This window comes from Stegostoma tigrinum, chromosome 19 (assembly GCF_030684315.1).
Source record: "Stegostoma tigrinum isolate sSteTig4 chromosome 19, sSteTig4.hap1, whole genome shotgun sequence".
In the NCBI taxonomy this organism is placed as follows: domain Eukaryota; kingdom Metazoa; phylum Chordata; class Chondrichthyes; order Orectolobiformes; family Stegostomatidae; genus Stegostoma; species Stegostoma tigrinum.
The window spans coordinates 55,512,922-55,535,417 of record NC_081372.1 but is presented as its reverse complement, the minus strand read 5'-3'; the positions used below and the strand labels follow the sequence as shown (position 1 = coordinate 55,535,417).

The following is a 22,496-nucleotide window of genomic DNA, read 5'->3' as shown; positions in this document are numbered from 1 at the left end:
GAAAACCTAAACGTTCCTGGTGTACATTATCCAAGCTATTCATTCTATGTAACACAACACAATGTCCTCAATTCCTTGGCTAAGGAATAGTCTGTTAATAGTACCTTCTCATCCTATTTACAGCTTAAACAAGTAGCTGAAGTGGCAATGCTTACCAATTTCTCTAGTTTGAATACAACTGAAAAAAACAAAATAAATAAAATAGCAGTTGATTTTGTCATTGTATACCTGAAACAAAGAAACAGCAGCAATTAGAGACAATATACGTAAGAACTGTACAGAATCATCAGTTATCAAATCAGTATAAGGGGCATTATCTCAAGTGGATGTTTAGCTGTGAAATTTTTATTGTAAACAATATCGAGACCACAAGGGTCTGGTGAGATACTGTGGCTACGCAGTACAGGAAGATTCTGGATTCAAACCTTGATTTCTGCTTCTTACTGTCTGAACTACATGAACCAATAGAGAACCAGTGGAGGAAGACCTGGTCAGACACAGTTAAGATGCTTTACAGAAAGTCAAAGGAGGGGACATGCAAGTCAGCAGAGCTTTGGACACAGAGGCAGTTTTTAAGAATCATCCTAAAGGGAGAGAGAGGGAGGTTAGAGGGATTTAGGTAGCTAATTGGAGCTGAGAGCCTAGACAGCTGAAGGCACAGTTAATTACCAGTAGTGCATAGACTGCAAAAGGTGTAAATAGGTAACAAAGCAAAAATTGAAAGTTCAGCCATTTTCCATAAGAAGATATAACTCAATACTAAACAATAATCAACACTGACTGCAGCATATTGGTTAATAGTGGAGGCTATCCAAGTTCTATAAATTAGAGATAAGTTAAAATCTCATTACTAAAAGTTTGTAAAACTCCATGAACAATAAACTGTTAATTGAGATAGAACTATGACAAATTATATTGACGGTTACATGACCAAACTCAGTAACAAGACAGGAGACTTACAGTGATACTGTGATAAATAAGAAGCTCCAATTAGACAATCCAATGTCTAAAGCAGTGGCGAGGGCTGTAACAAAGATATTGTTTTTTTAAAAAGTCATTACGAAAAGTCAGTACAATTAAGTCATTAATTGATTGATTAGTGGATCACTAATGGCATTGTTATTGAATGAAAACACTGGGTACTATGATGGTCAGTTACCCACTCTAATCCTGTTTGCACCCCTTTCTGCTTTGCTGCCATCTACCAAAATTGGTCTGTTTGCTTCACTCAAATTTTTAAAAATCTGATACGTTCTAGCATTCTTTCTATAACATTCTACATTTACTTATCTCATTTCTCAGGTGTTTGAAGTTACTGCTCTCATCACAAATATTCAATTTCATTGTTTTGTCATATTTGAACAGGTATCTTTCATAGTTACGACCCCTTCCTCATCAACTGGTATTGGTTTTCATATTTCATGTTTCTGATCCACCCATGATTTTGGATATTACAAGGTATTAAGTGTTCCTCAAAATGGTTTTCATTGCTTCCCAAGATCTACACTCAAGACTATGTACAGTCTGTTAGCCTCTCACCTTTGTAGCACCATGTCACTCTCTTGTGACTTATCCTAGAATGTAATTTCGTGACTATGCTTCTCTTTATTCAGCACTTTACCAATGCATTCCCTTTTCTTCCTCTCAGGCACCACGGATCACAAGTTTCATCAATGTTTAGATACCAACTTCTCTCTGGATCCTCCTTCAGTTTTCTCTGGGGTTAGGGACTGACAGACTGTCTGATCTCCAGAGGAAATGAGATTAGTGGTGTTCTAGGAAACAGTGCTTGGTGTTAGGTCATGTAGTAGATAGGTCGTGGTCCAGATAGGAAGAGGTGTCAGTGAGCTGAATGTCATCCTCTGCAAGGAGGGAGGTTGCTCACTAAACAAACAGTAGCACCCCACTGCCATTGGGTTCAATGTCAGCGTTGAACTTGAGAGAGTACGTGTTACAAGATTAGAAGGAGCTACGCTAGAGTGAGTCAGGGAGCAGAGGAACTGAGATGGTTGATATCACAACTGCAGCTCCCAATGATAGTGTCTAGAAATGACAGGAGGCCAGAAGAAATGTTCAGATGGAATGAGAATTCTGAATATGGGAGTCAGCCTTCTATGAGGATGATACCTAGCCAAAGATGAGTACACATTAAGATAAAATTCCAAACTCAAAAATCATAAAATGGGGTCATAAATGAATAAAGCTGAGATTTGATTGTGAGGCAGAGGAGTTGGTGAAAGTAGTTTAAGAGGGAGATTGGAAGGAGAAATGCAGCCATTTTTACATCTGCTTTCTTAGAAGTGAAGAAATGGAGCAAGTTAGCAGTCAACACGTACTGGGTCAGCAACAGCTAAAGGTATTGGATGAAGACAGGCTCCCTAGGAAATGATACAATGTGAATTGGGAAAGGATAGGGGAATGGTGGAACAGGGGTGTTGAGCCTTAAGGTTTATATGAGGACAGCAGTAGTGACACTAGGCAATTAAATGGGGCTCAATTTTTGATAGTCTAATGCCAAACAGCACACAATGAAGTAATGAAGGACAAATATTCATGAAATTGCCTCAGATAAATCTGACTTTACTCCAGCTCAGAGAATATCTACATTTTAAGACTGCAACAAGCCCGAGAACCTTACAGTCTAAGATTTTCACTGCGTTCAAGATAAATATTTGAGCCCATGTTCTTACATGTAAGCCAGTGTGATTGATGGTTGGCAATATAACTAGTCTGCACCAGCTGAAAACACTCCTTTCAACCCAAAAACCTGGTCCCACACATCCTTTGTAGCAGACTTCCAATCTATTAATTTTTCAGACTGACAATGTCTAGTATGGGCGATGTTTTGATCTCAGCTGATGATGCAGAGCAGTCAGATCCCAGAACAAGAATTTGTTTTCTTTTTGTTTACCACGGTGGTCTGTCACTGAACATGTTAACAAGAGGCTGCCAATGTACTTTTACCAAAAGAGCATAACAGTTTGTTACACGTAAAAAGATGAACTTATTACAAAAACTACTTGAAATGATCTTACTACAAATATTAGGAAGATTCAACTAATTTTCCACAGCAAAAACCTCACAGACGCTCATATCTCGGCTGAAATGTTACCTTGTCTGTGGACTAAAGTTCCTTCTTCAGATCACACAAGCATTTCCTTGGTTTCTTCATTGTCAAAGGTCAGAGCATTCATTCTTGCTATTTTCTTGAGTTAATGATCCAAGCTGCTGACTCATTACATTTACTGCATAATGTGTATTCTTTAAACTTGTGTCTTCAAAAGCTTCGCAGGATGTCTTCCTCCCTGACAACTCAACAGCCTCTGCTTCTGAAGTTCTCTTCCATGCAATTCACAATTTCTCCCTAGTTCTGCCCTGGCTGTTTGGTGGTTGATAAACTAATAGCACTTCTGCTGGAAGGGATCTTTTATGTTTAAATGAACTTGCCTGACTTCTTCAGGATCTTGTAACTTTTAGTGTCACTGGACTCTTGTCATAGCTACCGCAGTTTCTTCTTTCTTTCTATTTATTCTAATGCACTGAATTGTTCCCCTCAAGGGTTTAAAAGCTTCATTTAGATACATGTAAATACAAGCCTGCAGACAAACTATTCCACTCCCAGAACAAATTTAAAATGAAAATAAAAACCATGGTTTCCCTTCCTTTCCTCTCAAAGGGTAACATATCATGAATCGTCACCACGGTGACAAACAGGGGAGACTAGAGTTTTAAGTTACCTGTAGCTGCAACCCTCTCCATGTACAATTTCCATGACAGACAGATGCGTGACTTTCCAGTCCACCACGAGGCAAGTGTTCGGCTCATTCCCGAGAAGGCGAAGATCATAACAAGGTGAACCAAAGTCATGAAGATAGGGTAATGAAAATTCTAAGAAATGGGGAGAAAACATGTAAAAATCTCAAACCAACTAGAAATGTCTCATGCTCTCACTAGAGTTTTGGATGATTTGCTGTTTTATAAATAACATAATAATAATAATACCATGAACAATATAAAAGATTGGAAGGGAAGGCAGGCAGCGGTTTCATATTGATATTAGCGTGTACGCACTTTCCCCACTGAGTATCAGAGCATTAACAGTCAGTCAGAAAATGGAATTACCTTTTTAAAGTCCGCACAGAAGGCTTCAATTTCTCCTTAATGTGAGAAAGAATGCCGGAGAAAGTGAGCGTTATGCAAATTTGAAGGGCATCTTGCAGATATCTCTAAATACCAGCTCCATTCAGTCGAGGTTAATTCTGGCAGATTCTCCCTTTCCCACCAAACACCATGATCTTGAAGCCAACTGTGCTTGTGGTTTTGACTGGCTTCAGGATCATGGTGTTTGATAGAAAATGGTAGTCTGCCAGAAATACAGCTGCTGATTAACGCTCGACTGAATGGAGCTGGTATTTTCAGGTTGAAATCAAGAGCAACAAAGCAGTACAGTACTGAGGGAATACTGTGCTGCCAGCTTTCGGATAACACAAGGCCCTGTCCTATCCTGTCAGGTGGATTAAAAAAGTCCCACGGCACTATTTCAGAGAGAAAGGGAGTGATCCCACTTGTCCAAGACAATATTTATTGCTTAATCAACAGACATTATATTTTTAAAAAAAACTTGGTCACTATTCCACTGCTGTTTGTGGCAGTGTGCTGCTTATAAATTGGCTATCATATTCCTACACGTGATTACACTTCAAAATTACTTCACTGTCAGTAAAGCATTTTGGGATTTCTGTTGGTTGTGAAATGTCTGTCTTATCTGCACGTTGCATCTTACTGTTGAGATCATCTCCTTCAGCCTAACTATGAACTGAACTCTGGGACTCCTTGTCTATATAATTTAGTGCTTGACCTACAATAAAAACTGAGATATCCGGGTGGAATATGACTCCTGACTGCATCACAGCACCCAGGAGAATCTTGTACAATCAAACAAACTCAAACAGATGAGGCCCTTTGAGATACCACATGAAATGTAACAAATACGTTTCAGTCCTACATCAATTATTCTGCATTTGGGGACTCCAACCTGTGATAACTGAAGGGAGTGTTCCTGCTGATAAAGCAGCAAGAGACTAACTAGAGATAGCCAAACATAACAATGTTAGTCCAAAAGAAATAGTCAAAGCTGTAGGTAAATAAAATCCTCAAGAGGACAGCATTACAGTAGCTTGCAATACAGATACAAGTTAACAGGTACCATATGATTAAACAAACACAGGTTTAACAAATTAATTTCAAATGAAACACAATAATATGTGGTAACGCATATTTTAAACACAAACACACACGTCATCACAGAAGTCGATTAACTCTCAGGTTCCAGTCAAAAAGATATCCCTTCCCCCTCCCAGAAAATACTTTTCAGATGAAAGGACTTGATCACACATCTCCGCACTTCTTAGAAAATGTCCTACTCTTTGCAAAAAAAAAAGTCCCATTGGGAAGCTTTAATTACCACTGCCCAAACTGCATAAGGCAGTTCAAGTTATCACTTTACAAAATGTGTTCTTTTTCCCTCCAAGAACAGTCAATGATATTCTGGCTTGAGAGACAAACAGCACAGTTGCAGCCAAGGTTATGTCCTCTGACTATATTCCACACACTTACTAATCCAAAAAGTTCAATGGGGTCATCAACCCAAATCAGGTTGGAGCTGATGCTCTAAATTCAAAAAACAAAATCGAAGAACTATGGATGCTGGAAACTTGAAACAAAAACCAAAATTGCTGGAGAAACTCAGCAGGTTTGGCAGCATCTTGGGAGAGAAAGCAATGCCAACATTTCAGGTCCAGTTCTGAAGAAGGGTCACTAGACCCAAAACGTTAACTGTTTTCTCTCCACTGATGCTGCCAGACCTGTTGACTTTCTCCAACAATTTCTGATTTTGTTGCAGAAACAAAAATGAGCCTTTGCCTTTTCCAACAGCAGTTCCCTCATCCGAGTCAGAAATTCCACATGGAGCACTGGCTGACACTCCAGTCCCGTAGTAAAAGACCATTGTAGCATCAGAGGTGACATCCTCAGTTGAGTCATTAAATTCAAGCCCATATGCCTTATCAGCAAGATATAAAAGATCTCTTGGCATTCTTCTAAATAGGGGAGTCATTCCTGGTTCCCAGGCCAGATGATCTGGTTAATGTTTTATCACATGACTTATCGTACAACCTTAGTGCCACAAACAACAGTCCCACAGAACAACAGTAAGCTATGAAAAGCATAGCGCTTTTGGGTTGTTCTGAGGTTGTGAACGTTGCTATACAAATGCAGGTATTTACATTCAATGTAGTTTCTGAGCAGCACCCTTCCAGCTCCGGGGACTGTGGAGCATAAGCCCTTCATCGCGGACATCTGTACTTAGCTTACCTTCATCACCCATTTGTTGTAGAAAGTGATCCCGATGGAGAAGCAATAATAAAAGAGCACCAGGGTGACTGTGAGCAGGGCTTTCCTTAAGAAGTGCAAGCACAGGCCGAGCTCACTCATGGTGCAGCTTGCCTCCTCCTCCTGATAGTCCTTTGACTGCCCAGTCTCCCAAGTCCCGCTTACTCAGGACTCGGCCGTGACTCCAAGCTGCCGAACCGACCCGAGTTAGCCATCCTACGGCAGGGAGAAGCCGGTCACTGTGGCGGCCCGCCTCCGGAACAATAACCGTGCAGAAGGACAGAGATAGTAGGAAGTACGGATCCTGCAGAATCGGAGATAACAAAGTGTATTGCCAGATCAACACTGCAGGCAGACAAGCCTCTCCCATTCAACGGGATACGCCCCTGTGCAAGCGTCCGGCCAGACCCCTCCCACGTGCGGATGAAGACCCGCCCCTGGGCAAGCATCCGCCCGCGAGTCCGGTCAGACCCCTCCCACGTGCGGATGAAGACCCGCCCCTGGGCAAGCATCCGCCCGCGAGTCCGGTCAGACCCCTCCCACGTGCGGATGAAGACCCGCCCCTGGGCAAGCATCCGCTCGCGAGTCCAGCCAGACCCCGCCCACGTGCCAATGAAGACCCGCCCCTGGGCAAGCATCCGCCCGCGAGTCCGGTCAGACCCCGCCCACGTGCGGATGAAGACCCGCCCCTGGGTAAACATCCGTTTGCGAGTCCGGCTAGACCCCGCCCACGTGTGGATGAAGACCCGCCCCTGGGCAGGCATCCGCCCGCGAGTCCGGTCAGACCCCGCCCACGTGCGGATGAAGACCCGCCCCTGGGTAAGCATCCGTTTGCGAGTCCGGCTAGACCCCGCCCACGTGTGGATGAAGACCCGCCCCTGGGCAAGCATATGCCCGCGAGACCGGCCATGTCCCGCCCATTAGGCGGCCCAGACCCCGCCCACATTCAGATCAGGGCCCGTCCCCGGACAAGCATCCGCCAGCCAAACCACCCACGGCCCCATGATGTGACGGTCCACTTCCGGATCGGGGCCCGTCCCTGCGCAAGCATCCGCCCACTTGTATAGGTAGACACCGCCCACACATGGGATGTCCCCGGCCCCGGCCGGAAAGGCCCCATTCCCCCAAAAGGACGGATCCGCCCTCTGACACGTCAGGCTTCGTCCCGACCTCCAAAACTGCGCCCCGACAGATTCAGACCGCCACTGCATTATGGGAGAATTGACTTTGAAACTTCATCAGCTCAACTATCATCCACTCCTCTTATAGCCGAATCTATTGTTGTTTTCAACCCTTATCATTGTGAAAGGATTACATTTTTGTTTATTTCCTTTCTGATGACCGGGTGGGGACCTGTCACCATCGCTCCGCCATGTTGGTAAGGTCCAGGAATGCGCATGCGCTGACCAGGTAGCGAAGTTATTGTTGCGTGTGACTGTGTATCTGCCCCTTAGATCTTCATTATAGACTGATAACGGGGTTTTAGAACATAGAACATAGAACAGTACAGCACAGAACAGGCCCTTCAGCCCACAATGTTGTGCCGACCATTGATCCTCATGTATGCACCCTCAAATTTCTGTGACCATATACATGTCCAGCAGTCTCTTAAATGACCCCAATGACCTTCACACTCAGAATGTTTTACATTTGTTCTTGTCTTCATCTAACTTCCTCTAAAATATGCTTTTCCCCTAACCTCAACCATTTAACTTTAACTATTTATACCTCAACCTTTATCTGAATGTTTCTTCTTTTGAGTTTTCTCTTGAATTCTCTGTTGGATATATGAGTGATATTTCCAATATCTGCAGTGTATTGCTTTTGTGATTCCTGGTTCTGGTGTTCCTCAAGGAATGGAACATTTTCTCTACATCGTGTCAAGCACTTTTATGATCCTGATCTACCGTTGTGTCACTTCCCAACTTTCTCTTGTTGATAATGGTGCAACAGTCTTTTAGTTTTAAGAGTGACATGCATCAAAATGTTTAAAATGCATAAACCTAAATTAGTGCTTCCTGATTGATAGTTTGTCACACTATTGAGTGAAAGTTGCCTCCTGAGTTCACCCTAGATTTACCACCACAATGACCCACCGTCCCCCTTTGTAAACAATCTATGAGTTATAAGGACTACTTTGGAACATCCAGCTTTGGCACTGTATAAAAGTAAAATCAATATTTGAAGATGTTCGCTGATCATGATGTCTTTTTGTGGATTTAAGTTGCTTCCTAGGGGGTTAGCTGTCTTAGGGAGCTCCTCATCGTTGATGTGTTTCATTTTTTCTCTTGTCCTATCAACTACTTTAAGTTTCCCCGATCCCATTTTGATCCAAATTTGCAAGTGTTTAACAGCTGGTTGGTTTAACCTTTCTGTTTAGTGCTCCACACCCATTGTCGGCTCTTTGTGAATGTTGCCGTAGATTCGGATCTGGATGTCACCTAAACTTTGGCATCAACCCCACATTTCTGTAGTAGATGAAAATAGAATATATCAAGACTGATCACTCTTGACAAAGTGTTCTGTGTTTGTTGGCTGCCACAGATTGGACACAAAGATACTTAATAGCAATGGTAGAATTCACATAAGTCAGAGCTTCAGCAAGGATGGAAAGGGAACAATTGCATTCCTCCAAGCACCTTATGTAGCACATGTCAAACTTTTAGTGCTAAGTGAGTACAAGTTGTTATTGTGATCAGAGATAATGGGAACTGCAGATGCTGGAGAATCCGAGATAACAAAGTGTGGAGCTGGATGAACGCAGCATCTTAGGAGCACAAAAGCTGACGTTTCGGGACTAGACCCTTCATCAGAGAGGGGGATGGGGAGAGGGTTCTGAAATACATAGGGAAAGAGGGGGAGGCGGACCGAAGATGGACAGAGGAGAAGAGAGTATAGGTGGGGAGGTAGGGAGGGGATAGGTCAGTCCGGGGAGGACGGACAGGTCAAGGAGGCGGGATGAGATTAGTAGGTAGGAAATGGAGGTGCGGCATGAGGTGGGAGGAGGGGATAGGTGAGAGGAAGAACAGGTTAGGGAGGTGGGGACGAGCTGGGCTTGTTTTGGGATGCAGTGGGGGGAGGGAATGAGCTGGGCTTGTTTTGGGATGCAGTGGGGGAAGGGGAGATTTTGAAGCTTGCGAAGTCCACATTGATACCATTGGGCTGCAGGGTTCCCAAGCAGAATATGAGTTGCTGCTCCTGCAACCTTCGGGTGGCATCATTATGGCACTGCAGGAGGGCTAGGATGGACAGGTCGTCTAAGAAATGGGAGGGGGAGTTAAAATGGTTTGCGACTGGGAGGTGCAGTTGCTTATTGCGAACTGAGCAGAGGTGTTCTGCAAAGCGGTCCCCAAGCCTCCGCTTGGCTTCCCCAATGTGGAGGAAGCCACAACGGGTACAGTGGATGCACAAATGAACATCTGCTTGATATGGAAAGTCATCTTGGGGCCTGGGATGGGGGTGAAGGAGGTGGTGGGGGGGCAAGTGTAGCACTTCCTGCGGTTGCAGGGGAAGGTGCCGGGTGTGGTGGGGTTGGAGGGGAGTGTGGAGCGGACATAGGAGTCCTGGAGAGAGTGTGCTTTCCGGAAGGTGGACAAGGGTGGGGATGGAAAGGGTGGTGGGGTCGGATTGTAAATGGCGGGAGTGTCGGAGGATGATGCATTGTATCCGGTGGTTGGTGGGATGGTACGTGAGGACTAGGGGGATTCTCTTTAGGCGGTTCTTGCGGGGATGGGGTGTGAGAGATGTGTTGCGGAAAATGCGGGAGACGCAGTCGAGGGCGTTCTCGACCACTGCGGGGGGGATGTTGTGATCCTTGAAGAATGCAGACATCTGGGATGTGCCGGAGTGGAATGCCTCATCCTGGGAGCAGATGCGGCAGAGGCGAAGGAATTGGGAATAGGGGATGGAATTTTTGCAGGAGGGTGGGGGGGTTGTGGAGGTGTATTCTAGGTAGCCGTGGGAGTCGGTGGGCTTGAAATGGACATCAGTTTCTAGCTGGTTGCCTGAGATGGAGACAGGAGAGGTCGAGGAAGGTGAGGGATGTGTTGGAGATGGCCCAGGTGAACTTGAGGTTGGGGTGGAAGGTGTTGGTGAAGTGGATGAACTGTTTGAGCTCCTCTTGAGAGCAAGAGGCGGCGCCGATACAGTCATCAATGTAACGGACGAAGAGGTGGGGTTTGGGGCCAGTGTAGGTACGGAAGAGGGACTGTTCTATGTAACCTACAAAGAGGCAGGCATAGCTTGGGCCCATGCGCGTACCCCGGCCACCCCCTTTGTCTGTGGGAAGTGGGAGGAATCGAAAGAGAATTTGTTGAGGGTGAGGACGAGTTCGGCTAGGCGGATGAGGGTGTCGGTGGAGGGAGATTGGTTGGGCCTGCAGGACAGGAAGAAGCGGAGGGCCTTGAGACCATCTGCATGAGGAATACAGGTGTATAGGGACTGGACGTCCATGGTGAAAATGAGGTGTTGGGGGCCAGGGAATTGGAAGTCCTGGAGGAGGTGGAGGGCGTGGGTGGTGTCACGGACGTAGGTGGGGAGTTCCTGGACCTAAGGGGAGAAAATGGAGTCCAGATAGGTGGAGATGAGTTCAGTGGGGCAGGAACAGGCTGAGACAATGGGTCGACCAGGGCAGGCAGGTTTGTGGATTTTGGGAAGGAGATAGAAGCGGCCGGTGCGAGATTGGGGAACAATAATGTTGGAGGCTGTAGGTGGGAGGTCACCTGAGGCGAAGAAGTTGTGAATCGTTTGGGAGATGATGGTTTGGTGCTTGGGGATGGTCATGATCCAGGGGGCGGTAGGAGGAGGTATCGGAGAGTTGGTGTTTGGCCTCGGTGATGTAGGGGTCAGTGCACCATACTACAACTGTGCCTCCCTTGTCTGAGGGTTTGATGGTGAGGTTGGGGTTGGAGCAGAGGGCTGCCCGTTCTGCAGGGGAGAGGTTGGAGTGGGTGAGAGGGGTGGAGAAGTTGAGGCGGTTGATGTCTCGACAGCAGTTGGAGATGAAGAGGTCGAGGGAGGGTAGGAGGCCTGGGGATGGTATCCAGGAGGAGGACCTGTGTTGGAAGCGGGTGAAGGGGTCAGTGGTGGGAGGATTAGGCTCACGGTTGGAGAAGTTTCGGTCCTAGTTATTGTGTTTGGTTTTGCTGCTGTTACCATGGTGTCAAAGAAAATCATGCATTCACTCACACGCAAGACTAATCAAAGTACTGTACATGTAATTAAATACTTTTAAAATATAGCCACTTTTATAGAGTAGGAACTATGACCCAACAATGTCTGACATAGCGATAATGTAATAATCCACATCATGTGATCTTGGGAACAGTGACAACTTCCAGAAACTGTTGAGGCATGAGATCTCCTACGTCCATCCGAGAATACATGTAATCTAGGCTGCAGCTCTGAGAGTTTGCTGCTTTGTCAGAGGTATCACTTATCCAATTTCATGTTAAACCAGTTAACAATTCAAATGAAAGACAATATTGCCTGAAAGTGCAGCACTCGCTCAGCCCTGTGCAGGCAGTGGCAATTATTTAGAGCAACTACAGGGCAAGGCAATGGCCTAGTGGTATTATTGCTAGACTGTTAACCCAGAGAGTCAGATAATGTTCTGAGGAGCCAGTTTGAATCCCAGCATGGCAGATGGTAGAATTTGAATTCAATAAATATCTGTAAGTGAAGAGTCTGATGATGACCATGAATCCTTTATCAACTGTCAAGAAAATCTCACCTGGTTTTCTCGTGTTCTTTAGGGAAGGAAACTGCTGTCCTTATCTGGTCTGGCCTACATGTGACTCCAGACCCACAGCAATGTGGTTAACTCTTAACTGCCCTCCTGGCAATAAGGGATGGGCAATAAATGCTGCATGACCAGTGATGCCCTCATCTTGTGAATGAATAAAGAAAAAAAAGCTTAAATAATTGGAGAGGAGCCTTAGTCCACCTGACTTTCAAGTTAAGAGCTAGGATGACGCTCTAAATAAAAACTGAAAGAACTGTGGATGCTGTAAATCAGGATCAAAAGCAAAAGCTCAGCAGATCTGGCAGCATCTGTGAAGAAAGAATCAGGATTAATGTTTCGGATCTGGTGACTCTTTCCTCAGAACTGATGGTAGCTGGGAAAACATTGGTTATATGCAGTAAATAGGGAGGGAGATGGGGTAGGGAGTAAACAATAGGATAGAGCCCAAAGAAGTGGAAGACCAGTTGAATAGATAAAGGATTTGATAACAAATCAACCTACTGACTCTCTTAAACCCCTGAAAACCACTTTAAAATCCATTTCTGTATATTGCATTTCAGGGCATTGAACTTTGCTTCCGAATGCGCTCATCTCAGGATTTCATAAAAGGTCAATTAATTTTGATGTAGTATCAGAGATAATGGGAACTGCAGATGCTGGAGAATTCCAAGATAATAAAATGTGAGGCTGGATGAACACAGCAGGCCAAGCAGCATCTCAGGAGCACTGAGATGCTGCTTGGCCTGCTGTGTTCATCCAGCCTCACATTTTATTATCAATTAATTTTGATGTATATTGCACTCAAATCTATAGCATGCCTAATTTTCAAACAGCTGTATGATTTAAGTGTACTTGTAGTCTGTTTGCTCATCTTGATCATCAATTTCACTCCTGTGCATTCTCCAGTGAGAAAGCCTAGTGCACTAGTGGGCAGTGTCCTTGCCTTTTAGCTTTTTTTTAAGTGCAGATGCTGGAAGCAAAAACTGAAATGGCTGGAAAAGTCTCAACAGGTCTGCCAGCAGTGTTAACGTTTTGTTTCCAGCTACTGTTCTTCAAAGCTGATTCGTGAATCTGGTTGCGTTGTGTCTTCCCATTGTGGTCTGTCTCACAGATAATGGCAGATTGTGCTTTTTGGGTATCTCTACGACATCTGCCTGAAGGATGAAATGTTTGCAACCAAACCCACCACTTAGCTGGCATATCTACAACCTCATGCACAGCCTGAGCCACAAATCTTCTCAAACTTTGAAGTGAAGAACACTTGAAAGTTGTGGTGGTGTGTTACAGTTTACTCAGGAAGACCAAGTTACTATGGCAACATGTGCTGTTATGGAAGGGAAAAGGTTGGTCTATATGCTGAAGAAGGGGTGGACCAAGGAAGAAAGAGTAAATGACAATGTAGAGATGGAATTCAGGAAGAGAGGTAAAAACATTTGGGCCGACAAAGGAACAGGTAAAGGGCAGCCTGGAGGAATGAATACCTGCTAACAGGGACCATTAGTGGCTGACAATAGGTTGTTTGTGGTAGCAGTCCATGTGATAACAAGGCCTGATGTGAGAAGGTTGGGGGTAAAGACATGGGAGAAGGTGATCAGGCCCTGAAAGTATTGAACTCAGTATTGAGTCCAGAAGGTTGCAAGATTCTCAAGCAAAAAATGAGGTGCTATTCTTTCAGCTAGTGCTGAGCTCAACTGAAGCAGCTTGGCCAACATCTGTGTCTCAGTTTTGCAATCGTGCTCCAGTGAAGCGCAGCACTAGCTGGAAGAACAACACCTCATTTACTGGTTGGGAACCCTACAACCTTTTGGACTCAATATCAAGTTAGATGCTTTTAGGCCTGAACACCTTCTCCCATGTCTTTACACCAAACCCTACACAACAGGCCTTGTCAACACATGGGCTGCTATCACAAATAACGCATTGTCAGCCACTAACCATCCTTATTAGCAGGTATTGGTTTCCCCCAAACTGACCATTATCCATTCCTTTGCTCAATTTTATTTTCCTCTCTCTCTGGGCTCCATCTCAACCCCTCTATTCCATTTCTTCCTCAGTCCATCCTGTTTTCAGCATATATACCAACCTTTTCCTAGCTAGAACTAGCTCTGAAGAAGGATCACTGGACCTGAAATGTTAATTTTGCTTTCTCTCCACGGGTACTGCAAGACTTACTGAGCTTTTCCAGCAATTTTGGGTTTTGTTTTAGCTGAAATCTTTGCGTTCAATTCCCACTCCAGAATTGATAGCTAAGGAAGGTGAGTTCATAACATAACTAAGCAAATGGAGAGCCAACTTCTAAATCCTACCGATATACTTCAATAACAAGAAGTAAGAGGAGAAGAGTTACCTTGTTAACCGTGTGGTGGAAAGAGCCACTACCATTGTTATTCTTAGCTCCAAGCTACAATGTGCTCATAAAAGCACATGTTGCCATAGTAACTTGGACTTCCTGAGTAAACTGAAACACACCACCACAACTTTCAAGTGTTCTTCACTTCAAAGTTTGAGAAGATTTGCAGCTCGGGCTGTGGATGAGGTTGTAGATATGCCTGCCAAGTGGTGGGTTTGGTTGCAAATGTTTCATCCTTCAGGCAGGTGTCGTAGAGATACCCAAAAAGCACAATTTGCCATTATCTCCGAGACAGACCACAATGGGAAGACACGACACAACCAGATTCACTAATCACTCTGACATACATCAAGGACATTTCAGAGATAACCACAAGACTACTCAGACTCCTAGGTATCAGAGTAGCCCACAGACCAGCAACCACAGTATGACGGCTACTTATGAACGTAGAGGATCCCATACGCAAAACTGGGTAGTATATAAAATACCATGCAAGGACTGCGAGAAACACTACATTGGCCAAACTGGAAGAAAATTGACAATAAGGATACTTGAACACCAACTAGCCACCAAGAGGCAAGACCAATTCTCATTTGACTCACTACACATGGACAACGAGGGATATAAATTTGACTGGGACAAAATATGGATAATCTCACAAGCCAGAGAATTCCTGAAGGCCTGGTATTCCAACCGGAACTCCATCAACAACTACATTGAATTAGACCCTTTGTACAAACCACTGAGAAACAGAACCAGAGGTAATACCAACCACCCCAGCAAACTGAGGCACATAAAATACAAACAGGACAGGACACCAACACTTCACCAGAGGTGTCCTGAAGATGTTACCTTGCAGGGTGACAAGAAGTCTGCAACCAAACCCATCGGCTTGGCGAGCAAGTCTACAACTTGTTCTTCACTTTACTGAAAGTTTAAAGATTTCCAGCAATACCACCATATTTTCAAAATCCAGTTGATTTTAGATGTAAGTACCATTATAAAAACATGTTATTGTTATTTGTAAAGAGAGATGAACAGATTGTCAGTTCAGTTATACTGAAGTGCTGTGACCCTATTTACACTCCAGTGTGCTTATGCCATTTTGTCAAGTGTTTGAAACCAAAATGTTTTCTCAACCATTTTTCATTAAACCCATTAAAATTAACAGCATATATCAGAATGATCCCGACCACTGTGAGCAAAGAGCGTTCATCATTTCAAGCCTTCTGTAAGCATGACTTCATCCAAAATTCTGCTACCCAGATACCATTTGCATGCCCTGTTCACTCACCTACAGTGGCATCACAAATTTAAAATTTGCAGCTATTGCTTACAAATCCCTCAACAGCCTCACCCCTCCCCATTTCATTCAGCCATCTCCAGTCCTGCAACCGGCCAAATGTTTTATACTCCACCTATTCTGATATCCTCAATTTTTCTGTTGCCCTGTCATCGGCAGTCAAACCTTCAACTTTTTAAACCCCTTTCTTTAAATTATTCCTTAAATCCAACTTTATGATCAAACCTTTGGTCTTCTGTTATAATGTCATACAACTTGGAAACAGACCCTTCGGTCCAACCGGTCCATACTGACCACGTTCCCAAACTAAACTAGTCCCACCTGCCTGTGCTTGGTCCATATCCCTCCAAACCTTTTCTATTATGAACTTAGCCAAATGTCTTTTAAACATTGTAACTGTACCTGCATCCATCACTTTCTCTGGCAGTTATTCCACATACTCTGTGTGTTTTAAAAAAAAAGTTGCTCCTCTCTAAATCTTTTTCCTCTCACCTTAAAAAAATATGCCCCCTAGTTTTGAACTCCTGCACCCTGGGGAAAAGACTCCTGTTATTCACCTTCTCTATGCCCCTCATGATTGTATAAACTTCAATAAGGTCACCCCTCAACCTCCTAGAATCCAGTGAAAAAAGTCCCAGCCTTTCCAGTCTATTTTTGTAGCTCAAACCCTCCATTCCCAGCAATACTTTTTTTTCCTTTATTTATTAATGGGATGTGGCAATGATTGCTGGCTGGGCAGCATTTATTGCCCATCCCTAATTGCCCAGAGGGCAGTTCAGTGTCAACCACATTGCTGTGGATCTGGAGTCACATGTAGGCCAGACCAGGTGAGGATGGCAGTTTCCTTCCCTAAAGGACATTAGTGAGCCAGATGGGTTTTTCCCAACAATCAACAATGGATGCATGGTCATCATTAGACTTTTAATTTCAGATATTTATTGAATTCAAATTCCATCATCTGCCATGGCGGGATTTGAACCCACGCCCCCAGAACATTATCTGGTTCTCTGGATTAACAGTCCAGTGATAATACCAACAGGCCATCACCTCCTCTCGATAACATCCCGATAAATCTTTTCTGAACCCTCTCCAGTTTAACAATATCCTTCCTATAACAGGGCAACCAGAATTGCAAACAGTATTCCAGAAGAGGCCTCACTAACGTCCTGCACAATCTCAACATGATGTCCTATTGTCTGCCAATATCACTTTGACATTTTTTTTGTCTGAAAACACCCTTGAGAAGAATTTCAGGATTTTGTTTGAATTGTTCATTGGATATGGGTGGGTGTTGTTGGCATTTGTTGCTTATTCACAGTTGCCCTTGAGAGGGTGTTCTGGTGATCCAAATTCTTGACCTGCTGATGTCCATGTTGTGTGAATATAGCACTGTTGGAAATGGAGATGTTGTGCACTTTTAAGGGCATATATAAATACCAATAGTTGGCATGTTGCTAGTCTCGATGGCAGCGCACCTCATAGCTGAACTAGTAACTGAGTTTGTTATCATGGCGTTCAGCCAAACATCTGGTTTCTGTTTAATTAACTGGTGAAGGATTACAGGCCTGAAAGTTTAGCCCAGTTACTTTGTTCATGTACTTTTTTTTACAAACCTGCAGAGTATTTCCAGCACGCTCTGTTTATGCTTGAAGTTATGAAGATTGGATTCCACTCCTTTGCTATCCTCATTCACCATGTAGCTTGAAAGACAGAAATGAATTACAGTACTGAAGAGGAAGTGGTGTTTCAGTATTGAATGCCAGGGTGAGTTAGTGCCCTTATGAGAACAGAGAAGGGTCAGGAAACAAAATCTCACAGACCTCAGTAAACTACTCAAATTACATTTCATAAAGAGTGTCCTATAAAAGTTTGGTACGCTAGCCTTTATTGGTCAGGGCATTGAGCATAGGATTTGGGATGTAATGTTACTGTTGTAGAGGACAATGGTCAGGCCACTTTTGGAATTCTGCATTCAATTCTGGTCTCCTTGCCAAAGGAAACATGTTGTTAAACTTGAAAGCATTCAGAAAAGATTTGCAAGGATGTTGCCAGGGTTGGAGGGTCTGAACTACAGGGACAGGCCGAATTGGCTGGGAGTGTCAGAAGCTTAGGGGTGACCTTATTGAGGTTTATGAAACCACAAGGGACATGCATAGGGTGAAAAAAGTCATTTTCCTAAGGCAGGGGAGTCCAAAACTAGAGGGCATAGGTTGAAGCTAAGAGGGGAAAGTTATAAAAGGGACCTACGGGCCAACTTTTTCACACAGAGGGTAGCGTGTGCATTGAATGAGCTGCCAGAGGAAGTGGTGGGGGCTGGTAAAATTACGACATTTAAAAGCACTTGGATGGGTACATGAATAGGAAGGGATTGGAGGGATATGGGCCAAATGCTGGCAAATGAGACTAGCCTAATTTAGGATATTTGGTCAGCATGGACAAGTTGGACAGAAGGATAAGTTTCTGTGCTGTACATCTCTATAACTGTAAACAAATAGTACTGGTATTTGTCACCTTAGAATAGGAAGCATCAGGAAAGCTTTAAGAAATGTTCAAAAATATGATGAGTTTGACAGTAATTAAGGTGGTTTTCCAGTTAGGGATGGAGTAGTAATCAGAGAGACACATTTAGGATAATTGGCAGAAGATCTGAGAGAGATTAGATATTTTATGAACCAGAAAACACTGCCTGAAAAGTTGTGTAAACAGACTCAGCAGAAAGAGAATATTGTGCCTGTGTGGATTCTTTGAATGATTAATTCCACTCTAAAGTGCTTTCATTTCAGTTCTGCAAATTGATATTATATAATCAAACCTTATTACTAACTTATTATATAAGCAAACCTTATTACTAACCATGATGAGTACTTTATGGTGCCTGACAGTGCCAGGGACCCGGGTTCGATTCCACCCTCAGACAACTGTCTGTGTGGAGTTTGCACATTCTCCCTGCATGTGAGTGGGTTTCCTCTGAGTGCTCTGGTTTCCTCCCATAATCCAAAGATGTTCAGGCTCAGTGGATTGGCCATGCTAAATTGCCCCATAGTGTTCAAGGGTGTGTAGATTAGGTGGGTTGGAAGGGGATGGATCTGGGTGGGATGCTCTGAGGGTCGTTGTGGACTTTTTGGGTTAAAGGGCCTCTTTCCACACTGTAGGGTTCTAAAATATACAGCAGGGAAACCGACCATTCCAACCAGCACATCAGTAACTGTGGCCATGGTCTGTATCGCCTCCTGTCAACCATTACATCTGACCCTCTGAGCTTAGTCTGTACACCTTTCTCCCTGGTGTGTTTATCTAGCTTCACCATAAATTAGTGCTTCTCAAACTATTTTCTATTTTAACGATTTTAACACTTGAAATTAACCTGGACCCAGGATCACAGAAGCATTATGTGCAGAAGGAAGCCATTTGGCCCATCATACCTGCATCAGCTTGTTAAATGAGCATCATTACCTAGTGCCAATCTCCTGCTTTCCCTATATGTTTGCACATTATTTTTATCCAAATAATCATCTAATACACTCTTGACTGCATTAGTGTCCACCACACCTCTAGGCAGAGTGCACCATACTCTAACTACTCACTGTGTGAAAGTTTTTTCTTATTTTCTCCTTGCTTCCTTTGCAGATCATTTTAAATCCACGTCCTCTTGCTCTTGTTTCTTTCATGATCAGGAACGGTTTCTCCCCATCTACTTTATCCCTACTTGTGATTTTGAAATGATCAGATCTCCTCTCAGCCTTCTTGCCTTGATGAAGAATAGTCCCAACCTTTTCAACCTATCCTCACATCTGTCGTTACTCCTCATTGGAACCATTCTTGTCAAGTGCTTCTACACTCTGTCCAACGCATTTACATCCTTCCTGTAATGTGGCAATCAAAATTATATGTAATACTCGAGCTGAGGTCTAACAAATGTCTTATATAAAGAAGTCCATTTAAAAGGGACTTGAAGGGCAACTTTTTCGCACAGCAGGTGGTTTGTATTTGGAATGAGCTGCCAAGGGAAGTGGGAGAGACAGGTCCAATTACAACATTTAAAAGATATTTGGACAGGTATGGGGATAGAAAAAGTTTAGAGGGATATGGGCCAAATGGAATCAAATGAGACTAGTTCACATTAGGAAACCCATTCGTCTCGTATAGGTCCCGCCTGTCCTGGAATAGATCCCAATGATCTAAATATCTGAAACCCACCCTCCTTCACCAGCTCCTTAGCCACATATTCAACCGTACTAGCTGTCTATTTCTGGCCTCACTAGCATGTGGCACAGAGAGTAATCCCAAGATTACAGCATTTCAACTCCCTAAATTCTATTGCAGTATATCATCTCTTTCTGATTACATCATTAATCTGATTATGGACCATGGTCTCTGGCTGCTCACTCTCCTTCAGAGTAACTTGTGCCCGCTCAGAGATACACTTTATCCTGGCACCAGGGAGACAGCACCATCCTGGAATCTTACTTGCAGCCAAAGAAACAGCTACCTGTTCCCCCGACTGTCGAGTCCCCCACCACTACTGCTCGCCTACGCTTTGACCCTTCCCGGTGTGCAAGAGAACCATCATGGTTCCATTGACCTGACTTGGCTGCTGCTGCTTTCCTGGTCTCCAGAAGTACAGTGCCAAAATGCAAGAAAAGATCCCGTCAGTTCCTTGGTCCAAAATTGTACTGATCTATTTGTTGTGAATGGAGATGACTTCATCTTAGTCATTGATTATATCACCGTGATATGGGCTTGAAAAATCACAGGAGACTCTCTTGGATAAGACTTCAAGCAGCACACAAATTATACCAGGAATAAAATTAATACAGAATCATATCATTGCTTTTGTTTCTTAAGAAAGAATTCCAGTGCTGATCACCTTGTCATATTTCTTGTGCAACATAGATTAAGTAGTAGATTTCAATTCACTCAGAGGTTTATTTAACAGCTCAGGTTTACAAATGCAGCTACAGATAACCGTGTATGCAGTCTGACCACGGCTTGCTTCTGCTGGACTGCACATGGCAGGTGGTCATGTAGTATCATCCTGGTCCATGGCTCATAAAGCAATAACAGCAACCAAACTGAATTTTACTGTCAGTGTAATGCAGTTCTGTAGAACATGCTTTTACATGTTTTTACAGTTGTCTGCAAGATGCAGAATACAGACTGTGCTCAGCCAGCCTACACTTGTAACAAAACATCTTATATTAGTGTGATTTCACATGTGGACTGTACTTACTGAACAATTCCAAATGTGCTAATTGCTACACTCTAAACTAATTTAAAATTATCAGTTGAGCTCAGAGCTCGGCTCATTTACACTTGCTACAAGTATTGTCTATTCTTATCCTGGAACTCGTTCTTTGAAAACAGAAGAAATATGTTCAATCCTTGTGCCTTTTTGAATTAACCAGATGCAGAGGAAGCAAGTAGTTTGCCATTACTTCCTAATGTGGCAATACCTCAGCCAATTAGTCAGCACACTGCAGTATTGTCATAGATGTGATCATTTGCAATTTGACATTTTGGTGCTTGTCCTGATGAGTATAAGATAAAAAGCTTCAGCTATATAACTCTCTTTTTAGCAACGTTCAAATTCTGCACTACCAAGTGATTGAAAATCACTATATCACTTCAAGATTTTGTTTTGCAGTACGGATAACAACTTTAAGGCTTGGTTTCAGATGGTTAGATTGCAGCCAGTGTGTAAAATAAAGTCAAGTATTTCCGAGGCAGTCCACTAGGTGGTGATGCTTCATTAAAGATGGATGCAAACAAACCACCAAATTTATCTTTTGTTCAAAAAATATAAATTCTTAATTTTATTAATTATTAAATGCTGAAAATTGGATATGCAATTATGTTAAGATATTTGTTAGCTGCTGTCCAAGTAAATGGCATCTGTAATTTTTCAGTGCCGTAATTAATAACAAAATACATATTCATTCTTATTCAGTTGATGATTTTCTTTAAAAAAATAGCATTATTTAATAAAACGCCAGTGATGATCTGCCTCTTTGTCGGGCTTCCTGAACTGCAGATACCAGTAGATTACTAGAAATTCTAGCTTCAACCCAGCAGTGAGTTATCCTGGTTATTCCACTAGGCCCATATTGTGCAGGTACAAACCTTGTGAGGCCCAGACTTCAGAGGATGCAAAACACCAGGCATAGAGAGTAGATCAATGTTTTCCAAACTATTTTTCAATGAAACGCCATATAACAAAGCACTGGGCGATGTCAAGGAAATCATTCACGAGGTGCTGATATGGCAAGGAATATAATTGGAGAAACACACCATGATTGTGTCTCTCTGAATATTTGATTCCTCTGTATGTTTGCCACTGAAATGTCTCAGACCTCCTCATACACCATGATTTTGTAACCAGCGAGAGAGTCAAAGGTTAACAGCGCTAGGAGGGAATGTGGAGCCGCAGCCACAATCAGATTAGTCATGGCCTTATTGAACAGTGGAACAGGCTCAAGAGGCCGAGCAGTCCATACCTGCTCCTCTGTTATATGTTTGTATGAATTGGTGTGACTATTGTTGTCTGTTACAGCCATTTTGTACACAGGAGGGTGAATGAGATGAATGAACAGGTAATTAATTTTGATAGTAGCTGATATCAGAAAATGTTGTCATTAGAATCCCTACAGTGTGGGACCAGGCCATTCGGCCCATCAAGTCCACACCAACCGTCTAAACAGCATCGCACCCAG

The 22,496-nt window shown here is 43.4% G+C and overlaps 2 protein-coding genes across 2 annotated transcripts in view; one reads left to right on the top strand and one right to left on the bottom strand.

Annotated features, from left to right (window-relative positions):
- Positions 1 to 6,768, bottom strand: part of slc35c2 (solute carrier family 35 member C2) — a 32,699-nt gene extending 25,931 nt beyond the window's left edge. Inside the window, exons 1-4 of the mRNA XM_048550123.2 lie at positions 6,373 to 6,768; positions 3,738 to 3,888; positions 961 to 1,024; positions 156 to 228 (exon numbers count right to left, since the gene is read on the bottom strand). Coding sequence (XP_048406080.1) covers positions 156 to 228; positions 961 to 1,024; positions 3,738 to 3,888; positions 6,373 to 6,492 — 408 coding nt within the window. The 5' untranslated portion in view covers positions 6,493 to 6,768. The remainder of the gene's footprint in view (positions 1 to 155; positions 229 to 960; positions 1,025 to 3,737; positions 3,889 to 6,372) is intronic.
- A 797-nt stretch (positions 6,769 to 7,565) lies between these two features.
- LOC125461403 (engulfment and cell motility protein 2) overlaps positions 7,566 to 22,496 on the top strand; it is a 255,761-nt gene continuing 240,830 nt past the window's right edge. The window contains exon 1 of the mRNA XM_059652861.1: positions 7,566 to 7,768. The gene's annotated coding sequence lies outside the window, so the exon portion shown is untranslated. The remainder of the gene's footprint in view (positions 7,769 to 22,496) is intronic.